Below are 26,809 nucleotides of genomic sequence, written 5' to 3'. Positions count from 1 at the left end.
CTGCTGCCAGGCCTTGCCGGCAGAAGGAGGGACCAGGCGTCCCCCCCAGCCCCGCCGGGCCCCCCCTTGCAGCAGCAGCAGGGCCGGGCGCTCCCTGCCATTGGCGGGAGGCCGGGAGAGCTTTATCGGATCCTCCCCTTCCTCTCCCACCCCAAGCGTTTTTGAGAGGTTTTTTCCCAACTTTCCAGAAGTTTCTCCCCGGCCCCTTATATACCCCCTCCGCAGGCCCGCGAGGTGCATAGGGGAGCCGAGCAAAGGACCGCTGAAGGTAAGGGGGGGGGGGGGGAAAGGGAGGCGGAAAAGGGGGGGCCCGGGCTTGCAGGACCGTTGCCAGGCAGGGATGTGGCCAAGCTGAGATTGCAGCAGGCCGGGGGTTATTTTGGGGTCCTGCATGCTCCTGGGTGGCCCCATAAAGTAGGGAAGTCGTGGGGGTGTGTGTGGGGGGTATTGCATGGGGGGAAAGGGGTGAATGGGGGAACGGGAATTGCATGGGGGGAGGGGGGGTGCCTAAGGGAAGGGGGGTGCATGGGGGTGGATTGGAGTGGGGGATGTGGGTAGGGTACAGACTGCCCCACAAGCTAGCTTTGTTTTTTGAGAAGAGCCGTTAAAAGATTCCCACCACCAGTTTGCTAGAGGTGGTTGCAAGCGAAGCTGCACCCTGGTTTTGCACCCGGGAAAAACTTTCGGGGGGGAGCGGAGAAGGAGTTGGAGGGGGGGGTGTGGAGAAGGGAAGCACCAACTTGCTCTAAGTGGTCCCGGAGCAGCCCTGGCTGGAGAAACGCCCCCCAGCCCCAGCTCCTGCCCAGCCTGGGAGCCTCCGGGACCCTGGGCACCAGCTCAGCGCAGGGGATAGAGCTCTCCCCGCAGCCTCCCGGCCACCAGACTCACTAACCCTCTCCCCCTCTCCTCCCTTAATTAACAAAACCTCACATCCCTCTGCTGACACGGGCACGGCCTTTTGCTTGTGTGTCCTGCGGCTTTGTCTTGGGTGGTGGGAGAAACGCAGTCCTCAAAAGGGTGCGTGGGCTGTGGTGGGGTGGTGGCACCTCCAAATCCAGCCGGGAGAGAGGGTCCCTGCCAGCCCTAAGGAGGTCTGCAGGATGCCACGTTGGCGTGGGGCGTCCCCTTTGCAGGGCTGGGCCGTACAAACACAAGAGAGGATGTTACCAGCTGCGCATTCCCCCCACATCCCCTCTAGCTTCACCCCGGCTTATGAATTCACCAAGAATCTCAGCCATAATCCAAGGATGGGCAAAATTTCGTTGTCTCGCTGCTATGGGTTGCATCACTCATTGCAGCCCAACGCGCCCGGCCAGAATTCTCACCAGTCTCTGAAATAATGAACCTTTTTTAAGCTGAGGATGTAAGCGGTGTGGGCACCCTGTTGCTCACAAGAGAACTACTCCTTGTATCTGTTTTCTTTCAGAATGAAAAAAGCAAACGTTGACCTCACTATGAAACAGTTTCAAGGTATCTTTAGAAATAAAAGGGAATTAAAAAAAACAAACCAACCCTCCAATTTTAAACGCTTGCCACACCCAATGCTGTCTGCACGTTAAAAGTGCGTCAAAGGCAGTTTTGAGCTTGTTGCACAAGTCTTTGCTCTGAGGTAGCTGGGATGGCTCTTCCCTTCCAAGGAAGGCTTCCTCCCAAAAGGATTTTAGGTTACAAATTGCCTCCCTCTCTGAGGCTAAGTGATTCCCACTCTGGCAAAGGGTCCCTGGTGCAACTGCGCACTCTCTTTGCTTCGGGCTATGTGCGTGTTTCCTTCCATATGTAATCCCAGCCGGCCCTTCGCTTCCTGCTCTGTTCGCTTTAACCCTGAAGCTGCCCTGTCGCAGCCCTTTCTCATCTCTGCATGCAAGGAGCAGCCTCTCAGGCTGGCCAGGAGCAGGGTGGGAGGAGAGGACCGAGGAATGAAACTTCCCTGTAGCCTTGGGCATGATGCAGTGCTGGCTTTGGGCGAGAAGGTGGAATTTAAGCCCTGAGGATCTGCCATCAGGAAGGTTTGCAGTGAGCAGGGTGAAGTCAGGAGGGAGGGAAGGTCTGAGGAGAGGTTGTAGCCTCAGAGGCAGGTGAGTTGAGCTCCAAAAAGCTTTTTAGGCACAGCCTTTAGGACTGGTCAGTCTGCAGATTTATTGAAGCCAGTAGGTCAGAGCCCTCACTGGAGATGGGTGCACCTACGTTATGATGAGATGCATCTCCCTAATGCATGAACGTGTTGGGAAGAGGCTCTGCAGGGGAAAAGAAGGGGTCCACCACCTTCCTCTGCCCTGGGACCTCCCTGACAGGGCTGTACAGGGAAAACTAAATCAGAGCCGACCAGTGTTGGATCTTCTCAGGCCCTCCCCCCCCCCCCCCAGCTTAGCTTGGTGGAAGCTCATGCGCTCCATCTAGTGTCTAGAAAGCTGAGTGAGCATTTGGGTACCGATCTGGGGTCCCCAGAGAGGACAATCCCTTCTGTACACTGGCCACAATAGTCCCTGGACTGACAGACAGCACTGTGCAACCTGGCCTCTGGGTAGCAGAAACATCTTTTAGTTTTTCCTGACCAGGACAGAGGTTTTACCGGTTACTCTGGAGACAGAAATATCTGTTGCTTCCCCTCAAGTCATTTACTGTACATGAACGTAGAGTAATATAGTAAAATTGCTTAAAAAGGGAGCTTTCATTCAAAATGCACAGGGTCTGCATGTCAGAGTGCAGCCTGAACTCTTGAAGATTAACTGTTGCTCAGCGGAAAGCCCACAGTGGACTTGGTATCGCTGCAGCCCAAGTGAAGCGTTGATGCAGATGCTTTGGCTGTCACCGGAGCCCAGGAGTGGGTTTCACTGGAAGAGCCCCTGGGGTCTCTGAATGCTCCAGGGAGGGCTGGAATCATGCTGACGGTGAGCTCTTCTTGCCCAGCAGGTCCTCAGAGATGTTGGGTGCTGCTGAAGCCATGTGGGTTATTCCAGTGCTTGCTCTCTGCGGCCTCACTGCAGCCGTGCCCTCGGAGGACAGGAAGCTGAGCGACAAGGCGACGACGCTGGCTGACCGCAGCACGACACTGGCCTTCAACCTCTACCATGCCATGGCGAAAGACAAGAACATGGAGAACATCCTGCTGTCCCCCGTGGTCGTGGCCTCTTCCCTCGGCCTCGTGTCCCTTGGGGGTAAGGCCACAACAGCCTCCCAAGCCAAGGCGGTGCTCAGCGCAGACAAACTGAACGACGACTATGTGCACAGTGGGTTATCCGAGCTCCTGAATGAGGTCAGCAACAGCACAGCCCGCAACGTCACCTGGAAGATCGGCAACCGCTTGTACGGCCCTGCTTCCATCAACTTCGCCGATGACTTTGTGAAGAACAGCAAGAAACACTACAACTACGAGCACTCGAAGATTAACTTCAGAGACAAGAGGAGCGCCCTGAAATCCATTAACGAGTGGGCAGCCCAGACCACAGATGGGAAACTCCCAGAGGTCACGAAAGATGTTGAGAAAACTGATGGGGCCCTCATTGTCAATGCCATGTTCTTCAAGCGTAAGTTCTACCTTCAATTCTTGATATGAGTGACCCAAAACCTAGCCTGAGCCGAGACAGAGCAGCCCAAATAGGAAGGTGAACAAGTCCTAGGTCCACTGGAGGCATGCTCTTTTTCAGAGTAGTGAGGAACTGTACATGAAATTACCAACCCATTCCCTTTTCTTACAAGCTGAATTCCTCTCTCCTGCAGCTCACTGGGATGAAAAGTTCCATCATAAGATGGTAGACAACCGTGGCTTCATGGTGACCCGTTCCTACACTGTGGGAGTTCCTATGATGCATCGCACAGGTAAGTTGCAAACCTCCTGCCCCATGTCAAAACCAACTGGAGTTACGCTCACTGCTGCTTTGTTACCCAGTTGTCCACCAGCTGCTTCCAAGATTGTTTTGCTTCATGGTCAGTGAAAGAGAACAAAGCAGGGCACGCTTGTTCTGCTGATTCAGTCTCTCTGGGAGCACAGAAAATCTACATTTACTGTTGGGTGCTTGGCTGTCAGGAATAAATCCAAGCTCATCACGCGTAGGAGCTGCAGATTTGAGTTGTTGCCAACTCAAATAATGCTGGGCCAGTTCCCAAAACTGTTCACTCGCTTCCCTTGCTGGTCACGGAAAGGCCAGGGTGAATTCATAAGGTTGTGGGTAACTTTGCCTCTGTTCCACATCTCACCCTTTCCTGCTTCTGATTTCAAGGTCTCTACAATTACTATGATGATGAGACAGAGAAGCTCCAGGTGGTAGAGATGCCACTTGCTCACAAGCTCTCCAGCATGATCTTTATCATGCCAAACCATGTGGAGCCTCTGGAGAGGGTTGAGAAACTGCTGAACAGAGAGCAGCTGAAGGCCTGGGCTGGCAAGATGAAGAAGAGATCAGTGGCCATCTCACTGCCCAAAGTCATCCTGGAAGTCAGCCACGACCTTCAGGTAAAGGAAGTCCTTAAAGAAAACAGTTGGGCCTCCAAGTTCTTTGGGGTGGCGGAGAAGATAGCAGGATGATGGGGTTATATGTCCCTGTCATCCCTTTTCCAGCAGCTAGTCGGGAAAGGGTTGCACCATGTCAGCTCTGGGAGGGTTGCTGACCTCTTTTCTCCTCCTAGAAACACTTGGCTGATCTGGGCCTGACAGAAGCCATTGACAAAAGCAAGGCTGACTTGTCAAAGATCTCTGGCAAGAAAGACCTTTACCTCTCCAATGTCTTCCATGCTGCTGCTCTTGAATGGGACACGGAAGGGAATCCCTACGATGCTGACATCTATGGCCGAGAGGAGATGAGGAACCCCAAGCTCTTCTATGCTGACCACCCCTTCATCTTCATGATTAAGGACAGTAAAACCAACTCCATTCTCTTCATCGGCAGGCTTGTGAGGCCCAAAGGGGACAAGATGCGTGATGAGTTGTAGTTAGTTTTGGGTTTGTTTGTGTTTTGTTTTTTTTTTTTTTCCCCAGAGCTTTGGTTTGTGTGTTTTTTAGTGGGGGATTTCAAAAAAGGGGAAACACTATTTTGTATCCTTCTCGAACTATGGGTGCTATTCAGACCAGGGTGCATTGTGATGAGAAACCAGCATACACTTTACCTCACCCCAAAATACTTATTGCACAAACCCACCTCCAGAGAATAACAGGGGAACCTGGCACAAGAGGGTTACCAGGAGTGGAAGGGAACTGGCATGCACCATCTCAGCTACTGGTATCCTCAGCTGAGATGTTCAGGCTGATGCCTAGCTCCTCCCTGCACTAGTTAAGCCTCCTGCTAAATACCTTGCTGCTACCCTGCAAAGAAAGGCACGAGCCCTCCAACCTTCCATCTCAAATGCTTCTGCACATTTAGCTCTGCCACTTCCTTTTCTGCCCCTCTGATGCTCTGCGGCACCACACCAGAGCTGCTCTGGTTGCTTTGCAGTTGTTCCTTGCTCCTCTCTTCAGTGGTCTAGAACAGAGCACAAGGGGCCAGTTCTGCAGAGCAGCCCCCTCTGTAGCCCAGGGAGCAGAGCAGAACTGTGACAGCACATAAGAACAGACTGGAGTTGTGCCCTTGTCCTGCCTAACCCTGCTCTGGATGACTGTTAGATGCTTCAACCACAGCAGGTCATCACCTACTTAGCTAGAACATTTGCTGCAAAGCCAAGTGCAGCTTTGCTCAACGAAGTGGCTTAGGGGTGTCAGCAGAGAGGCCAAATTGCAGATGGGCTTCTACAAAGATAAACCTGAGGTCCCTTCAATACACTTGCATGACCGAAATGGCTGGGCTCCGAAATGGCTGGGCTCCACCCCTTGGGGGATCGCTGAGGGGGCTCTCGGGCCAATATCTGGAATTAAACATCCTGCACCAGGCAAACAGAGCAACTCCACTTCTCTTGGTGCTTCTGCATCAGCACATAGGGCTGGGAAAGAGACAGTTAATCACTGTGAAGGTTCTCCCAGTTACGACCAGGGCTGGTACCATTCAGCTCCCAGTGCAGGCCAAGGGACCCTGCTGGCTTCTCACAGGGAGGCGGATCAAGTTCACTTCCACTTTCTTGTTTAAATGCAAAACTTTAAAGCTGCCATTACCTGACTTCCTAATGACCCTCTTCTGAAGCTCCTCTCCTCCATGATACTTCAGTTCCCCACTGGCTGACCTGGATAAGGGCACGCTGAAAAACAAATGTATTTATAGTTATACTCGTATTTATGTCTGATAATCAGCAAGCTTCACAGCCTGCTCCAGCCTAGACTTGGAGGCTATTCCTATCTTCTTCTCTCCAAGGGATACCATCAGGTTAATGCTATTTAAAGAAGTAACTGAGATGATCCTGTAAGCATTGAAGCATATGTCAGGTAAGCCTTGCTTTACACCGAGAGACATCACAAACCAAATAATGACAGGAATACTGAGAGAAATCTCTGCATCCAAATCTAAGTGCCAGTTATTTGAAACCAGCAAGGACAGTGACTGCATTCCTTTTCTTTTTATTGCCCTGCCAATGCGCTTGCTGTCAGGTTGCTACACAGAAGCACAATACTGCATTTTCTCTGACCATACACAGGATTATTTCCACTTATTTATTAACTTACAACTACAGAGTCTCTTACTGGGCGTTTCCTACAGGCAAACTACAGCAGCTTGTGCCCCTAAGTCTGACCTGACTGTGCCTTCCCTAGGTTTGCAAGGTTACACGACTGCAGAAAAACTCATCTGCCCTAATTCCTATCCAAGCCAGCCGGAATGGGAGATTCTTGTCCTTAAGCCCCTTCCCAGCTCGTATTCCTAGGTGCTTTCCCAACTTTGTCGGGAGGTAGGAGGCAATCCACCGGGATGTACCCAAATGCACAGGAAGCCTGAAGCCCAGCGTGTATGCTAGATGCTACCCGGTGAATCAGCGCACTGAAACCCACACGCTGTAGCACGAGACAGAGGATGGGGGGGGGTGGGTAAAAGGGGTGGGCAAGGCAAGAACACACTGTGGGACATTGTGAATAATTTGCATCATGTGGATGCAGGCGTCTGATGGCTTTTATTGTCTGTTCTTGTACCACACCATGACAGTTGTATAATTTTGCAATAAAACTTTTTCAATGAACCTCTGGTAGCCAGTCACTTGCAGGGTTTGAGTAGAGACAAAGTACTCTGCCATCCTTAAATCCAATACACCTTTCTTAATCTGCTATTTATGGGCCAAAATTACGCTTCATACAAAACACATGAATTCCCACCACATCTGTGTCATGGGAAAGGAACACTATAACATTTTGCTCCTAAAACTCCAAGTATGCAGCATCATCAATGCTTCACAAGTAAAAGGACCTAATGTCCTGCCCTGGCATTTAACAGAGCAGCAAATGGCTCAGTTAAAAAAAGAAAATACAGCAGCGTAGGAATAAAACTGAACTGTCAGCTACAGGGAACAACCTTCCTCACCCTATGACCCAAAGCTTCTCTAGCTGGTGTCCAATCGAGGGAAATGGAGGAGGAAAAAGAACTGCAACCACCTGCATCATCCCTGTGGGCATACAGCTGTATCTTGCAAACTCCAGCAGTGTCAGACCCTGCTGGCCCATGTCCTTTCACTGCTGGAAAGGGATTAACCACTGTCCATTCAAGCATGCTGCCTTCCGCCACTCAGTCCCAAGCAAAACTAATGTCACAGGCATCTCCTCTTTTCCCACTGCCAAAAATCACATATGCCTGGGACAGACAGGCACACACATCTGGGTGGAGCTCCTCTGACTGAAAAAGCACTTGGGTGCTCGCTGGATCAGCCTTTCACTGCACAAAGTTACAGAAGCCATCTCCAGCACCAACCATAACAACCACCAACCTGAAACAGCAGTATTAAAAAGCAAGTTAAAAAGCTTTCCAAAGCCCCTGAGCTCATCCTACCCCTAGCTCATCTTGCAAGTATACTCCAACCACTGCACGCTAGAAAGGTAATGTGCAAACCTTGACCATCATGGAATAATCAGAATGGTTTGAGTTGGGACCTTTCAAGGTCATCTAGTCCAACGCCACCCCCCCACAATGAGCAGGGACATCATCAACCAGCCCAGGGGGCTCCCAGCCCCGTCCAACCTGCCCTTGAACCCCTCCAGGGAAGGGGCACCTACTACCACCTCTCTGGACCTGTTCCAGTGTCTCACCCTACTCATTGTAAAAAATGTCTCTTACAGCTAGTCTAAATATACCCTCCTTCAGTTTAAAAACCATTACCTTTCTCCTACCACTACAGTCCCTACTAAAAAGTTTGTCCCCATCTTTCTTATAAGCCCCCTTTAAGCACTGGGAGGCTGCTCTAAGGTCTCCCCAGGGCCTTCTCCAGGCTGAACACCCCAAACTCTCTCAGCCTTTCTTCACACCAGAGGTGTTCCAGCCCTCCAACCATTTTGGTGGCCTCCTCTTGACCTGCTCCAACAGGTCCATGTATTTCCTGTGCTGAGGACTCCAGAGCTGGATGCAGTACTGCAGGTGGGGTCTCACCACAGCGGTAATCCCTGATGTTGTCTTCAACTTCTCACAGGATGGATCTAGCAAGAAGAGAGGTACAGCAATACCACTCTTAATCACACTACTTGCACATCCCTCGATCTTGCACACAAGCAACTGAACATCTCTGATCAGCACTGACAGATTAACAGGCTGATGGACTGGGTTGGAGGTCTTTAAAGCCAAAATAAACAGAGCAATCTCCAGGAAAGCCAGCCTTCCCTGGAGGACTGCAGGAGAAATTTCTAGCTGATTATCATGTAGCATACTGGGACATTTAATAATTTAGACACAACAGGCAAGGCCTTGCACTGTGTGTCACTTTTCTATTGCTTCAGGCTTTCCAGCTTTCACACATTTCCTGCTCCTGTAAAGTGACAAACCTGGTCTTTTTTTTGGAATTTTTTTCCAAGTGTAAATTTGTATTAAAAAAAAAAAAATGCATTGCTTACTTTAAAAAAAAAAAAAAGTTACAAGCTAAGTATTAAAGCTTTCCACAGAAAGATGTGCACAGAAACTCACCATCAGACTTATCCTCTGACACACTGAGAAGGCACATCTGTTTCTGACAGGCTTAACCAGCTTCCCAGCCCGCACCCTGCCAGGCCGGGTTTCCAGGAGACCTGCCAGAGAAGCTGGGAACAGGAAGACTGAGGCTCACACATCCACACACTGCCAGACAAACCAGTTCCTGACACTGTCAGTTTGAAATTCCAGTCCATAAGCTGCCTGCCTAGCTCCTGCAGAGAAGCCTCCTGAAAATGTAAATCTGGATGTAAAAGCTATTCCTAAGCAGCAAATTTTGCAGATTTGCACAATATTTGTTAGTGCAACAAAGAGGTTCTGAATTTCTTGAAATCTGAACAAAGCCTTGATCCTATGCACAACACAATCTCTTATAATGTGAGTAACAGCCTCTTCCCATTACTGCACCAGATTTTGAAAAACACACTGGGAAAGGAACTGACAGAACTAGAATCTCTGCCTGAAACTTAACCAAATGGTCCATCTCGCTGCTTCAGGTAGAGGGCTTTAGCTTGACCACAGCAGACAAGAACAGCATCAGAAGCAATTCATACAGCAACAGAAGTAAAAACACATCCCTGCCTACATACTAGGCATTTCAATAGCATAACAAGTCTTGTCAATATTATCAACTTCAGGATCTACCTGTTATCCTGCAGCTCATAAAAGCCAGTTATTAATAGTGACAAATTAACAGACTGTCTAGTCAAGCCTCAAAGGAAGACAAGTCTCTTCCCTGATCATTTAAATGTATTTCCATCTCAAAGCTTAGGACAGAAGGTTTGAAATTCAGAGTACACTTCCTTTTTTCCCCCCTCCCAACTAATGTGTAAACATCTACTCAGAAGTTTATCTCACCCAACTGCTCCACCAACTAAAGCTAGCTGACCCAAACAGGAGCTATAATGGTCATGTTCAGTCTATAGCCCTAGAATTCACACAGTGAACATTTTTCCAGTGATAAGGAAAATGGATGTACAGAGGTAAAAAAAGCAGTTCGTAGAATACAGTAACACCTCAGCTGAAGTCAGAAAGGTATGAACTACTGCAACTGCTCTTGACACTGCTAAAAAAGCTCCCCCTTATGGAAACTTCAAAGGAAGGGACTGGTATGTGGAGCTGCCAGTACTACTCCAGTTCTGTTATTCAGGACCTCTAACACCAGATTGCTGCTCCAGCTCTACCCAGAAATCAGCATTTTGTCCCCACTTTGTTTAGATCAGGATCTGTTAAGTACACTCCAAAAGGGTACTGTAAGCTGGAAGAAATGCAGCAGAATTCCTTCCGTACCAAAAGTGGGAGCAAGGCTTTCCTGGAATACATCTTGCAAAAAAAAAGCACCTCCACAAACACTGTCTTTTGTGATTTTATTAAGAGATGTTTTCAGGACAGTCAAGCTTCTGGTTGTAGATGTTACAAACCCTACAAGAAAAAAACAAAATACAGGGTGAGATGGTGGCAAACCATTTCCCATAACCATTCTACCCAGAACAAACAAACAGGCTCCAAGTTTTCAAATTAAACAGAATCTCACTTCTTCCATTTTATCCAGTGATCTCTCTTTTCCCCACAGGAGCAGACCTTGCTAGCTGGATTCCCTTGTTTCACTGTGACCCCGCAAACTCCCTGAACTCTCCCTATTCATACAAAGCCAGCTTCAGTCAGAGAACAGAGTCTGGCTTTCACTAGCAGCTAAGGAAGTCTTGTGGAAGAGGCCTTAGGCCCTCTGCCTCCTGCTGCTCTGATCAGAGAAAGCGAGCAAACTTTTAAAAGCATTAAGTTCCACATTCTCACCAGGAACAACCCAGAGCAGGTCTCGGACAGTTTCAAGCTATTGATTTCTGTCTCAGAAGCTACTCATTCAGGGAGACAGGATTTCAAACCTTGATTATTTACTTGCAAAACTCGCCTACATAACATGCTTGATGTTATTGGTTTCTAAGTCTAACCCAAACTGCATCCCATGAGGGGGGTTATATGAGGAATATATACTCTGTGCTGTCAACTGAACACTGGTAGCAGGTGGTACAATGTGAAAACGTCCAAGACACTGAACCCTTCTCAGACAAATGCCTCTATGTCACTCAAAATGTGATCCAAGGTCCCCAAAATCCATGCTGTAGAACACAACACGAAACAGAGCACTTGGATATTGTCTTTCAGACTCGTCATCTCATCTTCATTGAAGGGTATGCTTAGCTGGTTTGCAGCATGCCTTAAATCATGTCCCTTTCACCCAGGGCAATAGTCTAAAACCTAGCCCAGCTGATCACTGCACCTAGCACAATGCAGCAGCTTTTCTTCCCAGTACCCCAAATACCCGACAGTTTTTTTGGTGATGAGACACCTTTTCCACACGGATCTTCGCCAAAGCTACCTCCCACCGCTTGTAGACACTTACCCCTCAGGCAGTGGGAACCGGCTGAGGCATGGCTGGCTGTTCTGGTTTGCCACCTTTCTGCTCTGAAATGGGGGTGGTGGGCAAGATCTCTTCTTTGGGTTCCACAATGCTGACATGGTCTGGCAGAGGCTTTTTCGGGCCAATCTTTCCACTTGGGTCCCAGGGTAACATAATCTTTACTTTGATACCCAGTACTCCTGCAAAGCATGACAGGACAAGAGAGACCTGCTCATTTAACACAAAATATCAAGCACGCATTCAGTAGGGACAAGCCCCAAGGTTACAAAATATGCTATCTGCAGCAAAAACATCCCCTGACAACACAGACGATGCAAGCTGATTAACACAAACGTGCTATACCTTAAAAATATAATTACTGTGAATTTACATCAGCATGTTTACCTTCATTCAATTCACTTCATTTGCTAACTGCACCCTGGGACTATGATGAAAACGTGCTATATCCTTGAGTCATGCTAACCCTGGTTTTAAACTATGTCCTTCCTGGGACAATTCAGCTCATTTTTCTAGGAAATAGCACTGTTTTTTTTGCATCCCTTCTCAGACAAATGCCTCTAAATCATCCAATGAGTAGGACATCCTGCCCAAGGCAGCCTTAGCACAGCACCACAGAACGTGGTGCTGAGGAGACTACAATGCACAAGGACATCCCTTCTGACTCGTCATCGTATCATCACTGAAGGGAAAGTGGACAATAGTTTAGTCTGTGCTAGCATCCCTACTCCAGGTATTTTGCAATTAAGGAACCTAAAGCCAAGTACAATGCAGAAGTCATTTGTGTTTTTACCAGGGGAAAGGACAAGTGTGAGCAGGCTTGGCTGGTTTAGCTGGGAAGACTTGCCAGGGCACAGCTATGGGGGGAAACCGTCTGACACTGGCTTTTTTGTGGGTCTTCTAGCACCCATGGTCAGCCTGCCAAGCCCTGGAAGCCAATACAACCATAATCCAAACTGCCAACAGCTCTTAAACTCAGTCCATATGGATTTCATTTGTAGGTTGTTTTGCTACCAACCTCAGAGGCCACAGGACACAAGTGAGAGTATCTGGAAAATCTAAAGCCACATTCTCAACTGGAAACAACGAATCCCCACCACTGGAAAAGTGGATTACCTGGGACGACTACACTGAATTCTGTTGCCTGCTGAAGGCCCCTTCTCCATTTTGCACTCACATACACAAATGCAAATAAAGTTCTACTTCAGATGTAATGTACAAACCGCAGAGTGAGAGCTTAGTTGCAAAAGCCCAAGAAAACAACAGATTTTCAGTTAGAACAACTAGTGGTAGCACAAGTGAACCACTCTGCAAGATCAGTTGTGCATCTAAAATCATGTGTTACGACCCCACAGGTGCCAGAAGGAAGCCTCCAGTGGGCACAGGACACCAGGAGATGAGATCTTCTGGCTCTGAAGCACTGATGGAACCAACTGAGCTGCAAAGGGATCTGCCTCCCAGCCACTCACCCTGTCGGAGAAGGACGTGACGCACAGCTGTGTCGACGTAGTAATTCACTGGGTCTCCACTGTGGATCATCAAGCCATCCACAAATTTCATGGACTTGGCACGCTGACCTCTGAGTTTGCCAGACACAACCACCTCGCAACCCTTGGCGCCGCTCTCCATGATGAAGCGGAGGACACCATAGCAAGCTCTGCAGAGAGAGCAGCAACAGCCACAGCATTACTCCTGCTCTTGTCAGATCCACATGGCTCCATGGAGGCATTTCACACCAATTTCAAGCACAGATAATCACAGTTCAACTTCTTGTTTGTAAAAAAGCCTTCCAAATGTACACTCGGGCAACCAAAACTCTTGTCAATGCTATGCAAAACAGCAAAAATCTTCACACCATTTCAGCACTGTCAAACCCAGCCTAAGAAAACTCTTGTGACTTATGGTCCTTGGAAGGTTGTGGGAACAGTGACAAGCACACATTTTTTGTGACACAAAAGCAGCTCCACAGCTGAAAGTGGCCACCTCATGACTGCAGCTCCACATCCCTTCTCAGACAAATGCCTCTAAATCATTCAATGATGACAGGATGTTCCTGCTGAAGAACCACATGCAGCATCACAAAAAATGACACTGCAGAGGTACAGCAACAAGAGCCACCCACTTCTGACTCGTCATCTTATCATCACCAAAGGGATCTGAGAAGCAAAGCCACTGTCACCTGAATTACAATTCAGCCAGAAGGCTTGAAATTGTGTCTCACTCCTCCACCCATTTATCGACAAATGCAGGCTTTATGCACACCAGTCAAACAACCTGTATTCTGATCTACTCTAAGACTTCAACTTTTAGGTCTGAAATACATTATCTAGCAATTACTATCAGAAGTAACCCTGTACTAAACAAAAAGTTTCTACAGGGTAGAATTATCAAAAATATGAACTGCCCTCTCCAGGTGCAGCATTACTAGATTACATTTTCAAGCTACAGACAAGTTGGCAAGGAAGATTTTTTTACATGGTATTTGAATCCCATACTTCCTCACTATGCCATCACATTCAACTTGCTCTACTCACCGACGCACCGCTAAACCTCCCAGAAGCTTGTACCGCAGGGACTCTGCCTGAGCAATTGCACACAGACCTCTCGTGGCCACCTTCTCGGCATAGAGCTACAAAGGAAAAAAAGGAAACTCAGAAACAAGGCTGTATTTCAAGATGCTTTTAATACAACAGAATACAGGAGCTTCATACTACTTTATGCCCCATTCTCTGCACTCAGTTCAGTTAGTCCTTCCACATTTACATGCAGAAGCTTTATCCTCGCACACTACACTCCCTTAACTCCTCTGGTGCCTGTCCCCTATTCCTGGCAGAGCTGAGATACACTGATGACACACCACTGAATGTCAGCAGACTATTAAAACATTCATAGTGCAGTCTCAAAGAGCTGCTGCTTCAAACCGTCCCAAAACATTAGTTATCACTGGAGAGAGGTGTCCAGGCAATGAGAAGAACTTCACTTGTGATAGTCTTTACCACACATCAGTTACGCAAGTCTGCTTAAGTATTAAAATCAATACTAAGAAAAGGTTTGATTTTTGAAAGCTGGGAGAGTAAGGTCTATTAAACCTAACATCTCCAACAGACCAAAGTCTGACACTTCAGAAGAAGCAGACATTCAAAATCATGCATGCAATATTCCCAGAGCTGACAAACCATGACGTGCTCTGTGAAGGTTTGTACCATTCAGTATGTTTAAGAATTTGCTGGAGATAATCAGCAATCTTCACTGTATAATGTGATCCAGCAACACTGGCCAAGCTGGAATAAATGTGAGCACCACCCCAGACCACACATTCCCCTCCACCCCTAATTTGTTTTAGAGGAAAGTACTAGTAAGGGTGTCAGATTTCAAACACCAAAAGACCGTTAATTACTGGTGCGTTACTTTACTATTTTATTACAGTATCATACTCAAAAACCTCAAAGATCCTTCTGCACCAAAACAGTTTCTTTGTAAAGACAGAAGCATTATGAATTCAGTAAGGGTAATGGTCATACACAAATACCAAACATTATGCTGTTAGGCTAGCTTCTCACCTCAATACTGGGGCAGCAGCATTCTCTATAAAATATAGGTAAGTTTTAAAAGTCTTATCTGCATCCTCCTTGTTCGAAAAACAAGAGAAAAACAGCTGAAGTGACAGCACTCAAAATACCACAAACAGCATTCTAAATTTCAGTGTACAAGTGTTTTGTGAGATTATGTAAAACACCTCAAGTCATCTTCAAGTCAAACCACCTTTCAGCTGACACCATCCAGACAACGCACAAAGCTAACTGCACTGTCCACTTACTACTGATTTAACCAAGACAGTTTTACCTCAACGCTTCCCTCAGGGAATCCAAACCTCTTCTGCACGACAGCTGTCAGCTCCCGGATGCGGCGCCCCTTCTCGCCCAGAACATTTTGAGTTCTGGAAAAAAAATGTACAGCATGAGTGATAAAAGTATCTCCAGGTCTGAGCCTGTAACCATCCCAAAGAGCTTCCAGACTAAGCATCTAACTTACAGCAGTGTTACACCCCTGGACTATCACCAAAGTTAACTTCAGGATCTCCTTCCCAGGTAGCTTCCTGATATAATATTTACCACTTTAAGCTTCAGCCTGCAGCAACATCCCTCACAGCCTTGCACAGCACCTCTGAGTCAACAGCAGCATCTCAGTTACCTTGTGGCAAGTATGATAATCTCAGTTCTGGTTGGGGTAACCCGGACTTCTACTCCAGAGTACCCATCTTCAGCCAGTTCACGAGTCAGAAACTCATTCAGCTCAGCTTTGAAGATACCGTCAGCGACAAACTAAAAAAAAAACAAACAGACCAAGTCAAGCCCTGTTCAAGCGCGCAGCCTGAACACAAGACTTTCACATGCTGAATTTGGGTGCAATTCATCCCCGGGACCATTCTGCAGACTGGCAGTCTCGTCCCCCACGGAAACAGCAGTGGGGTGAAGCAAAAGTATCTCCCCTGAAGCTGTCACTCAAACACAATTTACTTCTGGCAGGAGCCTACATCACTGCCTGATCCACTGCTACAGCCACACTTCGTGCTGAAGGATGCAATCACAGCTCTGTTGTCTTGCAGTGGTGCTTTGATTCAGTATAAATTTACGTAAAATAATTAAAGGGGTCATATCCCTTTAGCAGCCCCACAGGGTTGCTAGAGTTCCCACTTCCACCTTGACACTGCACAAGCCCCAAGCCTCCCCCCCTCCCCTGCACACCCACAGAAGCAGTCACTAAAACCAAAACTCTTTTCACTAATAAAGGAAAAAACAATTGAGTTCAGCAGCTCCCAGCACCGCTCCTCAGTACAAACCCACAGCCCTGTGCAGGCCCCACGCAGCGCTGTGGGGAGGAATCACGGCTCCCGCCACCCCCGGCCCCGGGGACGGCACTGGGCCCGCCTCACCCCGACCTCCCGCCGCCATGTTCCCCGCCGGGCCACCGAGCCGCATCCGCCGCCATCCTCCCGTATCCGCCGCCATCCCCTCGCCGCCGCCCGCCTCGGCGAGGCCCGAGGCCTCCCCCGACGCCATCCCCGCCGATATGGAGGCGCCCCACGGTCGCGCCGAGCCGGGAACCCGCCCTCACCTTGCGCTTCTTCGAGATCTGCACCGCCATCTTGAGCCGCGCCGCCCGGCGGAAAGGAGGGAGCGGGCCCTGCAGGAAGGGCTATATCTGCCTTCCGCCGCTCCACATTGGCCCGGTGGGGTCACGTGGGCCGGCGGGAAATGTAGTCTTCCCGGTGCGCTGGCGCGCCGCCATGTTGGGAACGTTTAACCCCACAGCTCCCAGGGCGTTCAGTCGCTCTGTCAGGCTGCTGAGGGCGCCTGCGGTCGTCATTAAAACGGCTATAAAACCTGTATAAACGCGCGTACGAATCAGCGGCATGGTCGTTCGTCCTGATTTTCTACCGCTCTCCCTTCACAGTGCTGTGGCTGGCCAGCCCAGGTGTGAGGGGAACAAAGCTTGAGGGCTGGCGTGAGGGGAGGAGAGCAACACAGCACCCCTCCGAACAGGCTGCTTCTCTCGTTTTAACCATTTTTTTTTTTTTTTTTTTTTTTTCAGGCAATCACTGATGAAGGTAAACGCCCATCGGGAAAAAGGTGTGAAAATCACCGACAGGCTATTTTTGTTATTTCCAGGGAAGTATCGGGGGTCTTTGCTTCCAGAAGGTGCTGCACTGTTACCCTCTCCTTTATGTAAATTTTAACAATAGCTATGACAACCAACAATTAACAATTAGCTAATACAATTAGCTATTTATAGCTAACTGTAAATATGGATGGTAGCTAACTGTAAATTTAAGGTCTTCCCTCCTGTGTGTGCTGCATCTCGAACAACAGGGCTGTGGTCTCTGTGCCTTGCTACAAGACAGATGATTCAGTAAATAGCACAGCTGTGGCTCCAGGGCAGATCTCCTGACGGGGGTTTTTTTGATTCCTATGATGGTATCAACACCTCTGCAGTCTGGGCACTGGGTTAAATTACTAACAGCAGGATGGGATTTCTTGCTTGAAACTTCTGTGGTGGCCAAAGATGGGGAACGTGGAAAATTTTTTTGAAAGGGATTGTAGGGGATTACAGGGGTTTAGTTGTGCCATTTCAATTAGAAATAATAAGTAGAATTGATATATGAAAATACCCATGTGCTAGTGGGTAAATATGGTCTGTTTGGGAGGAGTCAGCAAAGGGAAGTCCTGCTTTGCAAACATCCCAGATGGGAGCCAGAAGATAGGGGGATGAGGGGAAAAAGGTTGGAATGAGCTGCTTGCCTTTCTGTAAGGCTTGCTTTGGACAGCCTTGCCAGAGGCTTTACAAAACCAGAGCAGACATGGGCGAAGGCAGGGGCATTGCACAGCTTTGTTCCTTACATAGGTGCTGCAGGGGTTTGTGCAACAAAAGTAGAAATTAAATGTTAGAATTATCAAAAAATAAAGAAGAAATGGGAGATTTCATGGCTCTGTAAATAATTCCATGGTGCACCCACCAGGTACATCTGATCCTCTGTCTCTGAAAGGGTAGAGGATACCTGGGAGAAGGGACAGAGTAGGGCAGCAGGGATGCTTACAGGTCTGGGAGCACCTCTGTGTGAAGTAAGTTGTGCAGGTTAGGACTCAACCTGGGAAAGGTAAAATGTGGTCGAGATCTACCAACCCACACAAGCTTCAAGAGAATGGGCAGGGTCTGACTATTCTCGGTCCTCCCACAAAGAGCAGAGGAAGGCAATGGGAGCTGGGTGTTTTGCTGCAAACAGGTTGGTCATATTTTCAGTTTTCTTTGAGCTTTTGGCTACAGAAAGAAACTCTGGCCTAGATTTCTTCTGAGCCAGTGTGGCCGCTCTCTTGTTCGGAGGTAGCTGACAGTAGCGGGTTGCAGGTTAGGGACAGCAGCGGTTCAAAATTAGAAAGTTGATGGCCCCAGTGTCCCCACCAAGAGGTATTGCCACAGGCTGGCAGCCAGTTCACACACTGCCAGCGTTTTGGGGCTGGACTGCTCAGCTGTCAGGTTGTGCAAAGTTGATGAGCAAAGAGCAGGTCCCCATAAAGGTGCCAGGTGGCAGTCAGCACCCCTCTGGGAGCAGTGAGGTGGAGAAGGCACCTCTGCTCTGGAGCTGGTACCAACCCTTGAAGGGAGGACAGGGAGCGGAGTGGGATCTCCGCCACCTGCTCTGAATCTGCCTGGGAGCGCGGGTGAGGGTGTCTGACACAGCCCAGCCCTCATCCAGCTGTTTCAGCTCTTTCCCAAACAGGGTGGCCACATCCAGACCCCTGTTGAGGTTTGGGCCGTGCTAACTGCTGGGCCAAACCCCACCAGGGCCCCATTAACAGTGTCACTGCACCAACAACAGTGTTCCGGGGCCTGTATTTTTCAGCACTGCTTTGCTGCCTCATTGAGATGTAGCCAGGCAAACCATGCAGGGAATACCAGTATGACCAGTACAGCACTGGTAAAACACCTCTCCTTCAAACACCCACCGGAGCATCGCCCATAGGGAGCAGCTGTGAGGCAGCAGCTCCTGGAGGTGCCAGCTCTCCTTTACCAGGGAGAGGAGAATTTTGCCACTAGATGTCAGTGGAGACAGTTTCCAGGGTGGGAAAAGCTTCATGTCTCTGTCTTCCCCAGGGATTCATTTGTCCAGGATTTGCGGGATGACAGTGTCATCGGTGAGACAGAACCTCTCCGGAGCAGCTCACTGTCCACTTTGCAAGGTCAGCTGCCAGTGAGAGACTTCTGCCCCTTCTTTTTGTCACCAACCACCTTTCTCTCACTCCTGGTGTGTCCAGCCATTGCGCCCTGCCCTCAGCCAACATCTTCCCCTCTCTCTAGCCCTGTCCAAGCTTGGCTCTCCCTCACCCTCCACCCTCTGACCTCTCTTCCCACCCTTTGCAGAGAGCTATGATCTCTCCAGAGAGAAGGGACGCAGCAGGACACACTCTCCCTCACCTCCATCCCCCTTTTCTGCTCCTGTTGTGTGGGCTGTCCTCTGTTCCCACTCTCTTCCCTCACTCTTGATCTGCCAAAACACGCTGACCTCAGTGGTCTCTCTGGCAGCCCCATCCTCCTCTCTCCTTTCATCTCTGTGCTCCTTGAGTGCCAGTTACTGTCCACGAAGTCCAGAAGTTCTGTGCTCAATGGGGATTTCTTCTTGGCCAAAATTAGCCCCAGCTCTTCCTGATCTCTCCCCCAGGGACCTAGGCTGTGGCCAGGGTGAAGCCAGGTGGATCATGGATGGATTTGAGGGGCACTGATGTCCCAGAGCTCAGACTGGGCTGACATGGTGTGGACAGAAATACCTGCTTAAGCACTCTGTGAGCTCCTGGTGCTCTTTTCCATCTGTATCCCTGGACACAATGAGACAAAGCCAGCTCACATCCAGGTGGAAGAAGAGGTGCTGGTCCCTTCCTAGCACTGTATAAATCACCACCGACACTTCATCCAAGACAAATTGGCCTGGGTATAAGGTGCCCTAATTTCTGTCCCCCCCCATCTAAGCCTGCAGGTTGCTCCTCACAGTGCTTTCTGAACTGACCCCTCAGAGGGACCCACTGAGCCTCATCTTCCAGAGAAGCTGGGGCCGTTGGGCTGCATGGAACTATGGCAGAGCTGCAGGGGAGTTCAGGACGATGCCCAGATTTTAAAGCTGGTAGGAAAAGGGGTTGAGAGAGCCACCTTGTGAGGAGATACTAAAGCCAACTGGCCAGGGTTGTACCTCAGACATCCCTAATCCACCTGGATGGACTACAGGACTGACCAACACAGTGTTTCTGCACTGGATGCAAACAAGCATCAGTGTGCATGTGCCCTTTCCCCAGCCCATCGCTGAAATACGAGGTGAGCAGGAGAAATCTCAGCTCCAAGGAAACCTTTCCTTTTTTAATTCCAGCATGGTGCAGTGTTGCATTTTCCCTAGCAGAAAAGAGGCTTAGAGGAGCTCCCTTCTTTCCTCCCTCACCCCTGCCCCTTCCTCCCCCTTTCCCTGGCCCATCTCGCCATTTCTGGAGCCCGGCTGTCAACCAGCTCCCAGAAACGATCCAACACAAACACACATATTTTGGAGGAGGTTATTTAAAGCCCAGCTCCACAGCAGCCTCTGAACACCAAGGCAAGGGCAGCAAATTGGAGCAGGGGGATGGGGGCAGGCAGGAACATCTTGCTCAAAGGACCATGAAGGTGGTCAGGTTCAGGGTGGCACTTGGGGAACCCATGGTCCCAGCACCATGCCAAGTTGAGGGGACATCTGCATTTCAGGTCCTCACCCCAGGATAACGCCAGACCATCCGATGCTGTCTTTGGAGAAGTGGCCAGGAGCTGAGGATGTCTCTGTGCAGGGATCCGAACCCAAGGCCCTGTTAACAGACTCTCAAACAATTTTTAAGGAAAGACCCTCCTAATCTGCACAAACCCCACTCTGTTTGCTTGTTTCCAGCCTGGGACCATGATACTTGCAGAGCAGGAAGTATCTGCCCAAGTTCATCTTTTTTTTTAGGCTGAGTTTACCCAGGAGGGGCTCAACCAATGTATTTCTGGATTGTATAAAGACAGGGAAAGGCACAACATTAGCAAAAATCCTGGCCCTGACGCGCATTGCCTTTTCCATGCCCTATTAAGGAGAAACTATGTGTTGTGTCAGCATTTCAGGGTCAGCATTGACAACTGGAGCCGGGGTCAAGCTTCACCCTGGTATAAAGCAGGGGCCTCGGTGGCAATAGGCAGCAAGGGAATGTCCCCTCTCCCCCCAGACATGGCCCAACTAAGCCAGGGGGCTCCAAGCTGCAGCCTTCACAGCCGGGAACATTTCAGACCCTTCCACAAATAGCAATGTGGGATTCCTCCCTCAGCTCCAGCCATCCCCATCTGCAGCCCAAACCAGCCAGCGCAGCTCCCAGAAAAACGTGGTGATGCTCCGAGATGCTGTCTGCAGCCAGATGAGGTTGGATTCACCTTCGCTCCATCCCTGCCAAAGCTGGCAGCATCCCGAAAAAGCCATGATGTACCCTCACCCTTCACCCCAGAGAGCTGAAACCCGGCCCAGCAAAGGAGAGGGCCCTGGTGACTTCTCAGCCCTGGTGAGGCCAGTTGGTGGCTTGGATCTGCAGCAGGACCAGTAAACCCCACAATGGGAGCGGCTATTGCTCAGGTTTCTGGGGCTGGAGGGAGTAGGGAAGGGGTGGCCACCCTCGGGATTGCAGCCCCGCTGTCCCCATGTCCCCGCCGCTGTTGCGTGGAGCCAGCCACGAAAGGGCAGGGGCTGCCTTGCCCCAGGGAAAGAAGCTCCCGTTGTCCCCAAAGCCCCGGGTGGTTGGAAAAACCTTCAGCCCCTTAGTTGGCATTAAAAACCCTGCTGCAGACCCCGCTCTGGCACACAGCACTTGGATCTCCTCTTGCACTTGCAAAATAAGTTCCTTTTCGCAGCCGTGGGCAGGAGCAAAAGCAGGGGGATGCCCAGGAGTGATGTTACCAGGGGACCCCCCTGTGCCCTCGCTTGGAGGTGCCGGGGGGTGAGCGGCAGGTTTCCTCGCTGTGGGGGATGCTGGCTTGGAGCAGGTTCGGGAATCAGGAGCTATCCTGCCTCCCCCCAGCTCCTTTCATTTCCCAGACAGCAACGTGCTTTATGGCAGCCGATGGCCATTGAACAGGCTCAATTAAGCCGGCATCCCTGCGTTTTCTCCCCGGGAACCTGGCTCCTGTTCAGAGCATCCAGGAGGGGCTGGCAGCCCTTCACAGTGAAGGGGCCAGGACAGCCAGCGGCTTTTCCAGCTTGCAGGCACGCTGGATTTTGGGATACCCCGTGCTTCCCCTGAGCGATGGCGAAAGGTGGCATTGGGAGCAAATGTCCTGGGAAGGTCCCCAACTGCCACTGCTGCTGCTGCTGCTTTCATTTGGCAAAACAGTGCCAGCACTACTGGGAGATCCTGCAGGCACCCAAGGACTGTGCTGGCTCGGCATCAGGGAAAAGCCTTGGGGTCATCAAAACTGCACCTGGACAAATTGCTGCGGGCAGAAGTACAGGGCCTGCCCCTTCCCACTGCGCCAAGACAGCCATTGCCCCGTGACACAGGGCAGCTGCGGCCAGACCTGGCTTCTTCCACCTGCGCTCACCCAGCAAGATGTAGACTGAATTTTGCAAGAGAGAGGGAGGTGAGGTAAAGCCTCGGCCCTGTGGTCCCTTAAGCTCAGACACCTGCGGGGTTTTAGGTTACAAACTGGGTCCCTGCTGAGGCCAGCCCAGGCCCCTGTCACCTCTCTGGATACGCCGCCTGAGGAGTTCAGAAACCTCTCTTGCAGGAGCCCGTTTCTTCTGATTTCTCTCCCTGTGAAAACAAGCTGTGGCACAGTCCTTGGGGCCATGCTCCGGGGGGATTTCGACAGCCTCAGCAGAGACCTCATCTCCATTCACGGCAGACCCCGAAAGAGCCCCTCGAGAGAGAGTCCTCACTGCAGTCACTCTTCTGAGCTCTGGTTCTGAGGACGAACCTCCTGCCCCAAAAAGCTTTTTGGGGCGTTGGAGGGATGTAACTCCTGCCTCTAAAATCACCCCTTTCACAGCAGACAAGCTTTTCTCCTTGCAACTGTGGGCAGCAGGAGATGGAGCTGGTGCTAAAGGAAAGGGTGGCTGCTTGGAAGGATCTGTCTGGATATAAATTTACTGGCTGATAGATGGTCTGTAACAAATGGGCTCCCTGGGGCTGGCTGTTCCCCAGCAGGATGGTGCACTACAACCCCATTTTGTCAGGACAGAAACTCCTGGACCTGTGACACTGGACCGAGGGCCAGCACGGGGTTCACCAGACCCCAGTCACCTGCAGGCCTGGGGAATGGCAAAGAGGAGGCATGGAGGAGCGAGATGGCCTCTGCAAGGGAAGAGCTACCCCCAGCAGCAAGAAATCTGATGATCACTATTACAGGAATAACCAAATTGTATTAAGGGGGGGGGGGGGGCGCTTACGCCAGTCAGCTCCCAAACATTTCTCTCAGTGGCAAGGAATCTCTCCTGTAATGGGCTGGTCCCAGGAGAGAATGTCTGCTACGGGAAATGGAGGCTGGAGCAGAAACCTGAGCCCAGGCTGAGGCTCTGCTGCGGGCTGGGAGCTGCATCACGGCAGCCCCGTGCTGCCAGGACCGGAGGAGGGGACCAGGATCACACATACAAGAAGCCAAGGGCAGAAATTCTCTTCACATCCCTGATGGCAGGTGCTGAGCAACTTCTTTGTGGAGTGTTTCCTTGCAAAAGGAGCCGTTCCCCACCAGCTCAGTAATCTGAAATACCTACTCGGGTGAGTGTCTGTTCAGACACATCATTCAGACTTGTTTCGGTCAGTTCTGCCCAGCTGGGCTGAGAGCCAGGTGACAGGACAGGGCTCAAGACCCAACAGCTTGATGCACCTACCTGACGTTGTGCCCGTAGGGTGCTGCTGTCCCAAAACGAGCCGTCGCCATCCTCACAGGGACAGGCTGCCTGCCCCACCCTCCCGAGAGCCTAACCCCCACCCAAAGCTGCTGTGACACCAAGAAACCAGACCAAGGTCAACGTTTCAAGTTAAGCCTCCATCCCATAACCTTTTTGTACAGCAGGCAGAGGCCTAGGCAAGAAAAACATCCAAATCACCATCCCTACAACCAGCAATTTCATCAGGCGCACCACAGAGTTAATGAATTTTCCCAGCAAGTAGCTGTGGAAAATGAAACCCAGGGTAGAGATGGACAAGATGAGATAGTTTGCATTAAATGAATGGAGACCGGTCCTGGAAAGTAATTCAAGTAGAGATATGATGAATTGTAAGCACCAGTTGTAAAGCATTTGTAAAGTCTGACTCAGATGGGAGTTTTATTGCAAGTCAGAGTATTATAGTTTATTGCTGCAGTTGGAGCAGCTGCTACCATTTGCGTTGAATTGCCATGTCTGTTATAAATCCTTTCACTGAGTTACTTGCAACTCTGGTAGCTCTGTAAAAGTTCCTGAGAAATGTGTCCTGCCCCTGTGGAGCTGGTTGCCTTCCAGGGAGCCCAAGCCCTGCTCCAGTGACCCCTTTCCCGCACGGAGCAGCCCGAGGAAGCTGTTAGAGTGGGGCAAGATGGAATAGAAACATGGCCAAGATGAGTGGGAGTCAGGGCCACATTTACAGACTTTTTAAACATTTCACATGCAGGAGGATTTACTGTTTCTTGGATTGGCAAGAACATGGGGGACTAAGTCCAGCAAACCTTCTGGCAGCAGTGGAACGTAGCGCCATCCTGCAGGACAGGGAGGGGAAAGGGCACCGTGTTTCCAGGCAGAGATGGCATTCAGCTGCCCCAATCCTGTCTCCTTCCCTGCAGCTGGCTAAAGGAATCCAAGAACAGGATTGAAATTGGGGCAGAAACAGCTCAGGTCTATGTTAAAGATGAATAACTGTGCTCTAGTGAAATGCAGCTCTGGAAACATGTGTGTGAAGCTCCAGGCGGAGATTTCGCATGTGTGAGAACGTAGTTAAAGCTTCCGAGTGACAAGGCCTGAAAATCAATGCCCCTAAACTTACAAATGGGCAAATTTAGCAGTTCTGCACCAGAAATTCTCTGGACTTAATCCACAAATTGCAGCAATCACCAAGTTGCTACTGAAGCACCGACGTCTGACCCACCAGCCTGACTTGATTGTAATCCTGGCCCATTACCTCCATTAAATCTGATAAATTATCAGCAGCGTTTTAGTGGCTGTTCACAAATGGGTCCATCACTCTGACACTTTCCTTTGGGCATCTGCCCTGGAAAACAAGATTTTGCTTCACTGCCTGGATTCACTTAAAGAACTTTAAGCACATTAGTAAATAATTTATACTTCCTTTAAAAACAGGAAATGAAATAAGGATCCTCAGTGTGCTATTTAGCTGGAAATTGTTCTGCTCTTTACTATTTAATGAACCGACTGACTGCTAACAGAGGTCATTCCAGCAGCTCACACCCTGGCCCTACGGCTCTGTGCAAGGCACGTAAATTGAAACTTTAATGGACATTTCAAAGAGAGCAGTTTGCCCTGGTAGTATCACTTGAAACCCATCAGCTTAAGTAAGTGATTCTTAATCAGCTTTCAAGCTCCAGGAAATAAGCAGAGGGCAGGAGGTGGCTGTTTTCCCCCGCGTACCGCATTTTACGATGATTTATGGGTGCGTCTGGAGCAGAGGCACCGAGGTAAGGCCAGTCGCAAAGGCCATCACCTGCTCTTCCACGCAGTCCCCGAAATGGCAGCTCCTGGTTTGACCGCTCGCCGTGGTTACACGACACAGGAGGATGTGGAGAGCCCAGGAGAGCTCAGGACTCTTGAGATGGATGTGGGAGTGCATGCACGGAGCACGCACTCACCATGGGGAGAAAGCTGGGAAAAGGGTTTGGTTTTGCTCCTCTGGCCAGCAAGCGAAGAACCACACAGTTCCTCCACGCCCCAGGCCAGCACGGATCCCACCGGAGGCATTTTTGCTGCTTTAGACTGAAAAAAGTAGAGTGGGAAAGCGCCGCGGTGCCAAGTTTCAGACTCCTGGGTTCCTGGCACTACTTGTTGCCCTAACCCTTGGCAACACGCCGTGCCTGCTCTCGGCAGCATCGGCTGGAGCGCTCGGGCTGCCCTAACGATGTTCCTGCCTCATCAGCTCGCCCGGACAAAGTCTCCCGAGCCGATGGTGATCGCAGCCGCGGCAGCGTGGAGCCAATGAGGGCTCTCCCTGCTGCTGCTGGTTCTCCCACTGCCTCTTCACGTGGCTTTTGATTTTCTGCTGGGCAGCTGGTCCTCAAGGGAAATAATACTAATGCCCCGAAGCACAGAAAGAACAAACACAGCCTGAAATGTCAGTGTGCCTTCTCCTCCCCACTGTGCTGCTACCTACAGCCTTATGCTCCTTTCTTTGCTAGGTAATGAGGTGATTAAAAGCAATAATAATAGCAGGAGAAATACAGCGCCAGAAAATTATGCCCCTTTTATATTTTTCACAAAGACGTCGTGCCGCATCGGAGACTAACTGCAGAGAAGCTTTCCCTACTGCCAGCAAACATTTCCTAACCGGTCCAGAGGCCCCAAACATCGTGGTGGGATCTCTGGGTGTTGCACACGAGTGCTTTCCCTTTTGCACGTGGGTGTCTGGCTGCAATGCACTTGTGAGCACACAGGTCTCTCCCCTGGGCTCAGAGCAGCGGCACGTGTTTTCCACACCTACCTGGGGCACGTGCACCCCGCTACGATGGAAAGGTCACTTATTTCACTGTTGTGGGACAGGCAAGAGAAGAGCACACACGGAGGAGCTGCACCGGCGTTTTGTTCCCCATCACCGCTGCAGTCAGCTCAGCCTGTATTGCTCCCCTTTTCTCTCAAAAAGCGGTCCTGTGCCTG

General features: G+C 50.1%; 2 protein-coding genes and 3 non-coding genes across 6 annotated transcripts; 1 reads left to right on the top strand and 4 right to left on the bottom strand.

Moving 5' to 3' along the window:
* Window positions 1-124: 124 nt before the first annotated feature.
* SERPINH1 (serpin family H member 1) lies at window positions 125-7,086 on the top strand. 2 transcript variants are annotated; one of them, XM_042792635.1, is made up of 5 exons: window positions 125-268; window positions 2,911-3,524; window positions 3,718-3,816; window positions 4,218-4,450; window positions 4,624-7,086. In XM_042792635.1, the coding sequence occupies exons 2-5, from the start codon at window positions 2,921-2,923 to the stop codon at window positions 4,924-4,926; spliced, it is 1,239 nt and encodes a 412-aa protein (XP_042648569.1). In that variant the 5' UTR covers window positions 125-268; window positions 2,911-2,920; the 3' UTR covers window positions 4,927-7,086. The 2 variants fall into 2 exon arrangements, with proteins under 2 accessions (XP_042648569.1, XP_032846958.1); XM_032991067.2 differs by having other exon boundaries at window positions 2,908-3,524.
* Window positions 7,087-10,364: 3,278 nt separating this feature from the next.
* RPS3 (ribosomal protein S3) lies at window positions 10,365-16,658 on the bottom strand. The gene is made up of 7 exons (XM_032990861.2): window positions 16,543-16,658; window positions 15,619-15,749; window positions 15,271-15,364; window positions 13,962-14,056; window positions 12,897-13,084; window positions 11,413-11,609; window positions 10,365-10,433 (listed from the first exon to the last, which is right to left on the bottom strand). The coding sequence occupies exons 1-6, from the start codon at window positions 16,570-16,572 to the stop codon at window positions 11,416-11,418; spliced, it is 732 nt and encodes a 243-aa protein (XP_032846752.1). The 5' UTR covers window positions 16,573-16,658; the 3' UTR covers window positions 10,365-10,433; window positions 11,413-11,415.
* On the bottom strand, window positions 11,068-11,199 carry LOC116961160. Its single transcript, XR_004406844.1, has one exon. It is a non-coding gene; the product is annotated as a small nucleolar RNA SNORD15 (small nucleolar RNA).
* LOC116961157 lies at window positions 11,969-12,115 on the bottom strand. Its single transcript, XR_004406841.1, has one exon. It is a non-coding gene; the product is annotated as a small nucleolar RNA SNORD15 (small nucleolar RNA).
* Window positions 13,433-13,579, bottom strand: LOC116961159. Its single transcript, XR_004406843.2, has one exon. It is a non-coding gene; the product is annotated as a small nucleolar RNA SNORD15 (small nucleolar RNA).
* Window positions 16,659-26,809: the final 10,151 nt, after the last annotated feature.

This window comes from Tyto alba, unplaced genomic scaffold, assembly GCF_018691265.1.
Source record: "Tyto alba isolate M040663 unplaced genomic scaffold, T.alba_DEE_v4.0 Super-Scaffold_2, whole genome shotgun sequence".
NCBI lineage: Eukaryota > Metazoa > Chordata > Aves > Strigiformes > Tytonidae > Tyto > Tyto alba.
Note: the sequence above shows the minus strand (reverse complement) of the source record. Positions and strands in the feature narration are given on the sequence as shown.

What these genes read in the sequence shown, in the direction of transcription:
- SERPINH1 (XM_042792635.1), top strand. Translation starts at nt 2,921, where the DNA reads ATGTTGGGTGCTGCTGAAGCCATGTGGGTTATTCCAGTGCTTGCTCTC. An exon ending in TCCTATGATGCATCGCACAG is followed by an intron (nt 3,817 to 4,217) that starts GTAAGTTGCAAA and finishes TCTGATTTCAAG; the next exon opens with GTCTCTACAATTACTATGAT. An exon ending in AAGTCAGCCACGACCTTCAG is followed by an intron (nt 4,451 to 4,623) that starts GTAAAGGAAGTC and finishes TTCTCCTCCTAG; the next exon opens with AAACACTTGGCTGATCTGGG.
- RPS3 (XM_032990861.2), bottom strand. Translation starts at nt 16,572, where the DNA reads ATGGCGGTGCAGATCTCGAAGAAGCGCAAG. An exon ending in AGATCTCGAAGAAGCGCAAG is followed by an intron (nt 15,750 to 16,542) that starts GTGAGGGCGGGT and finishes TTTTTTTTTTAG; the next exon opens with TTTGTCGCTGACGGTATCTT. An exon ending in GGAGGTTTAGCGGTGCGTCG is followed by an intron (nt 13,085 to 13,961) that starts GTGAGTAGAGCA and finishes CTCTCTCTGCAG; the next exon opens with AGCTTGCTATGGTGTCCTCC.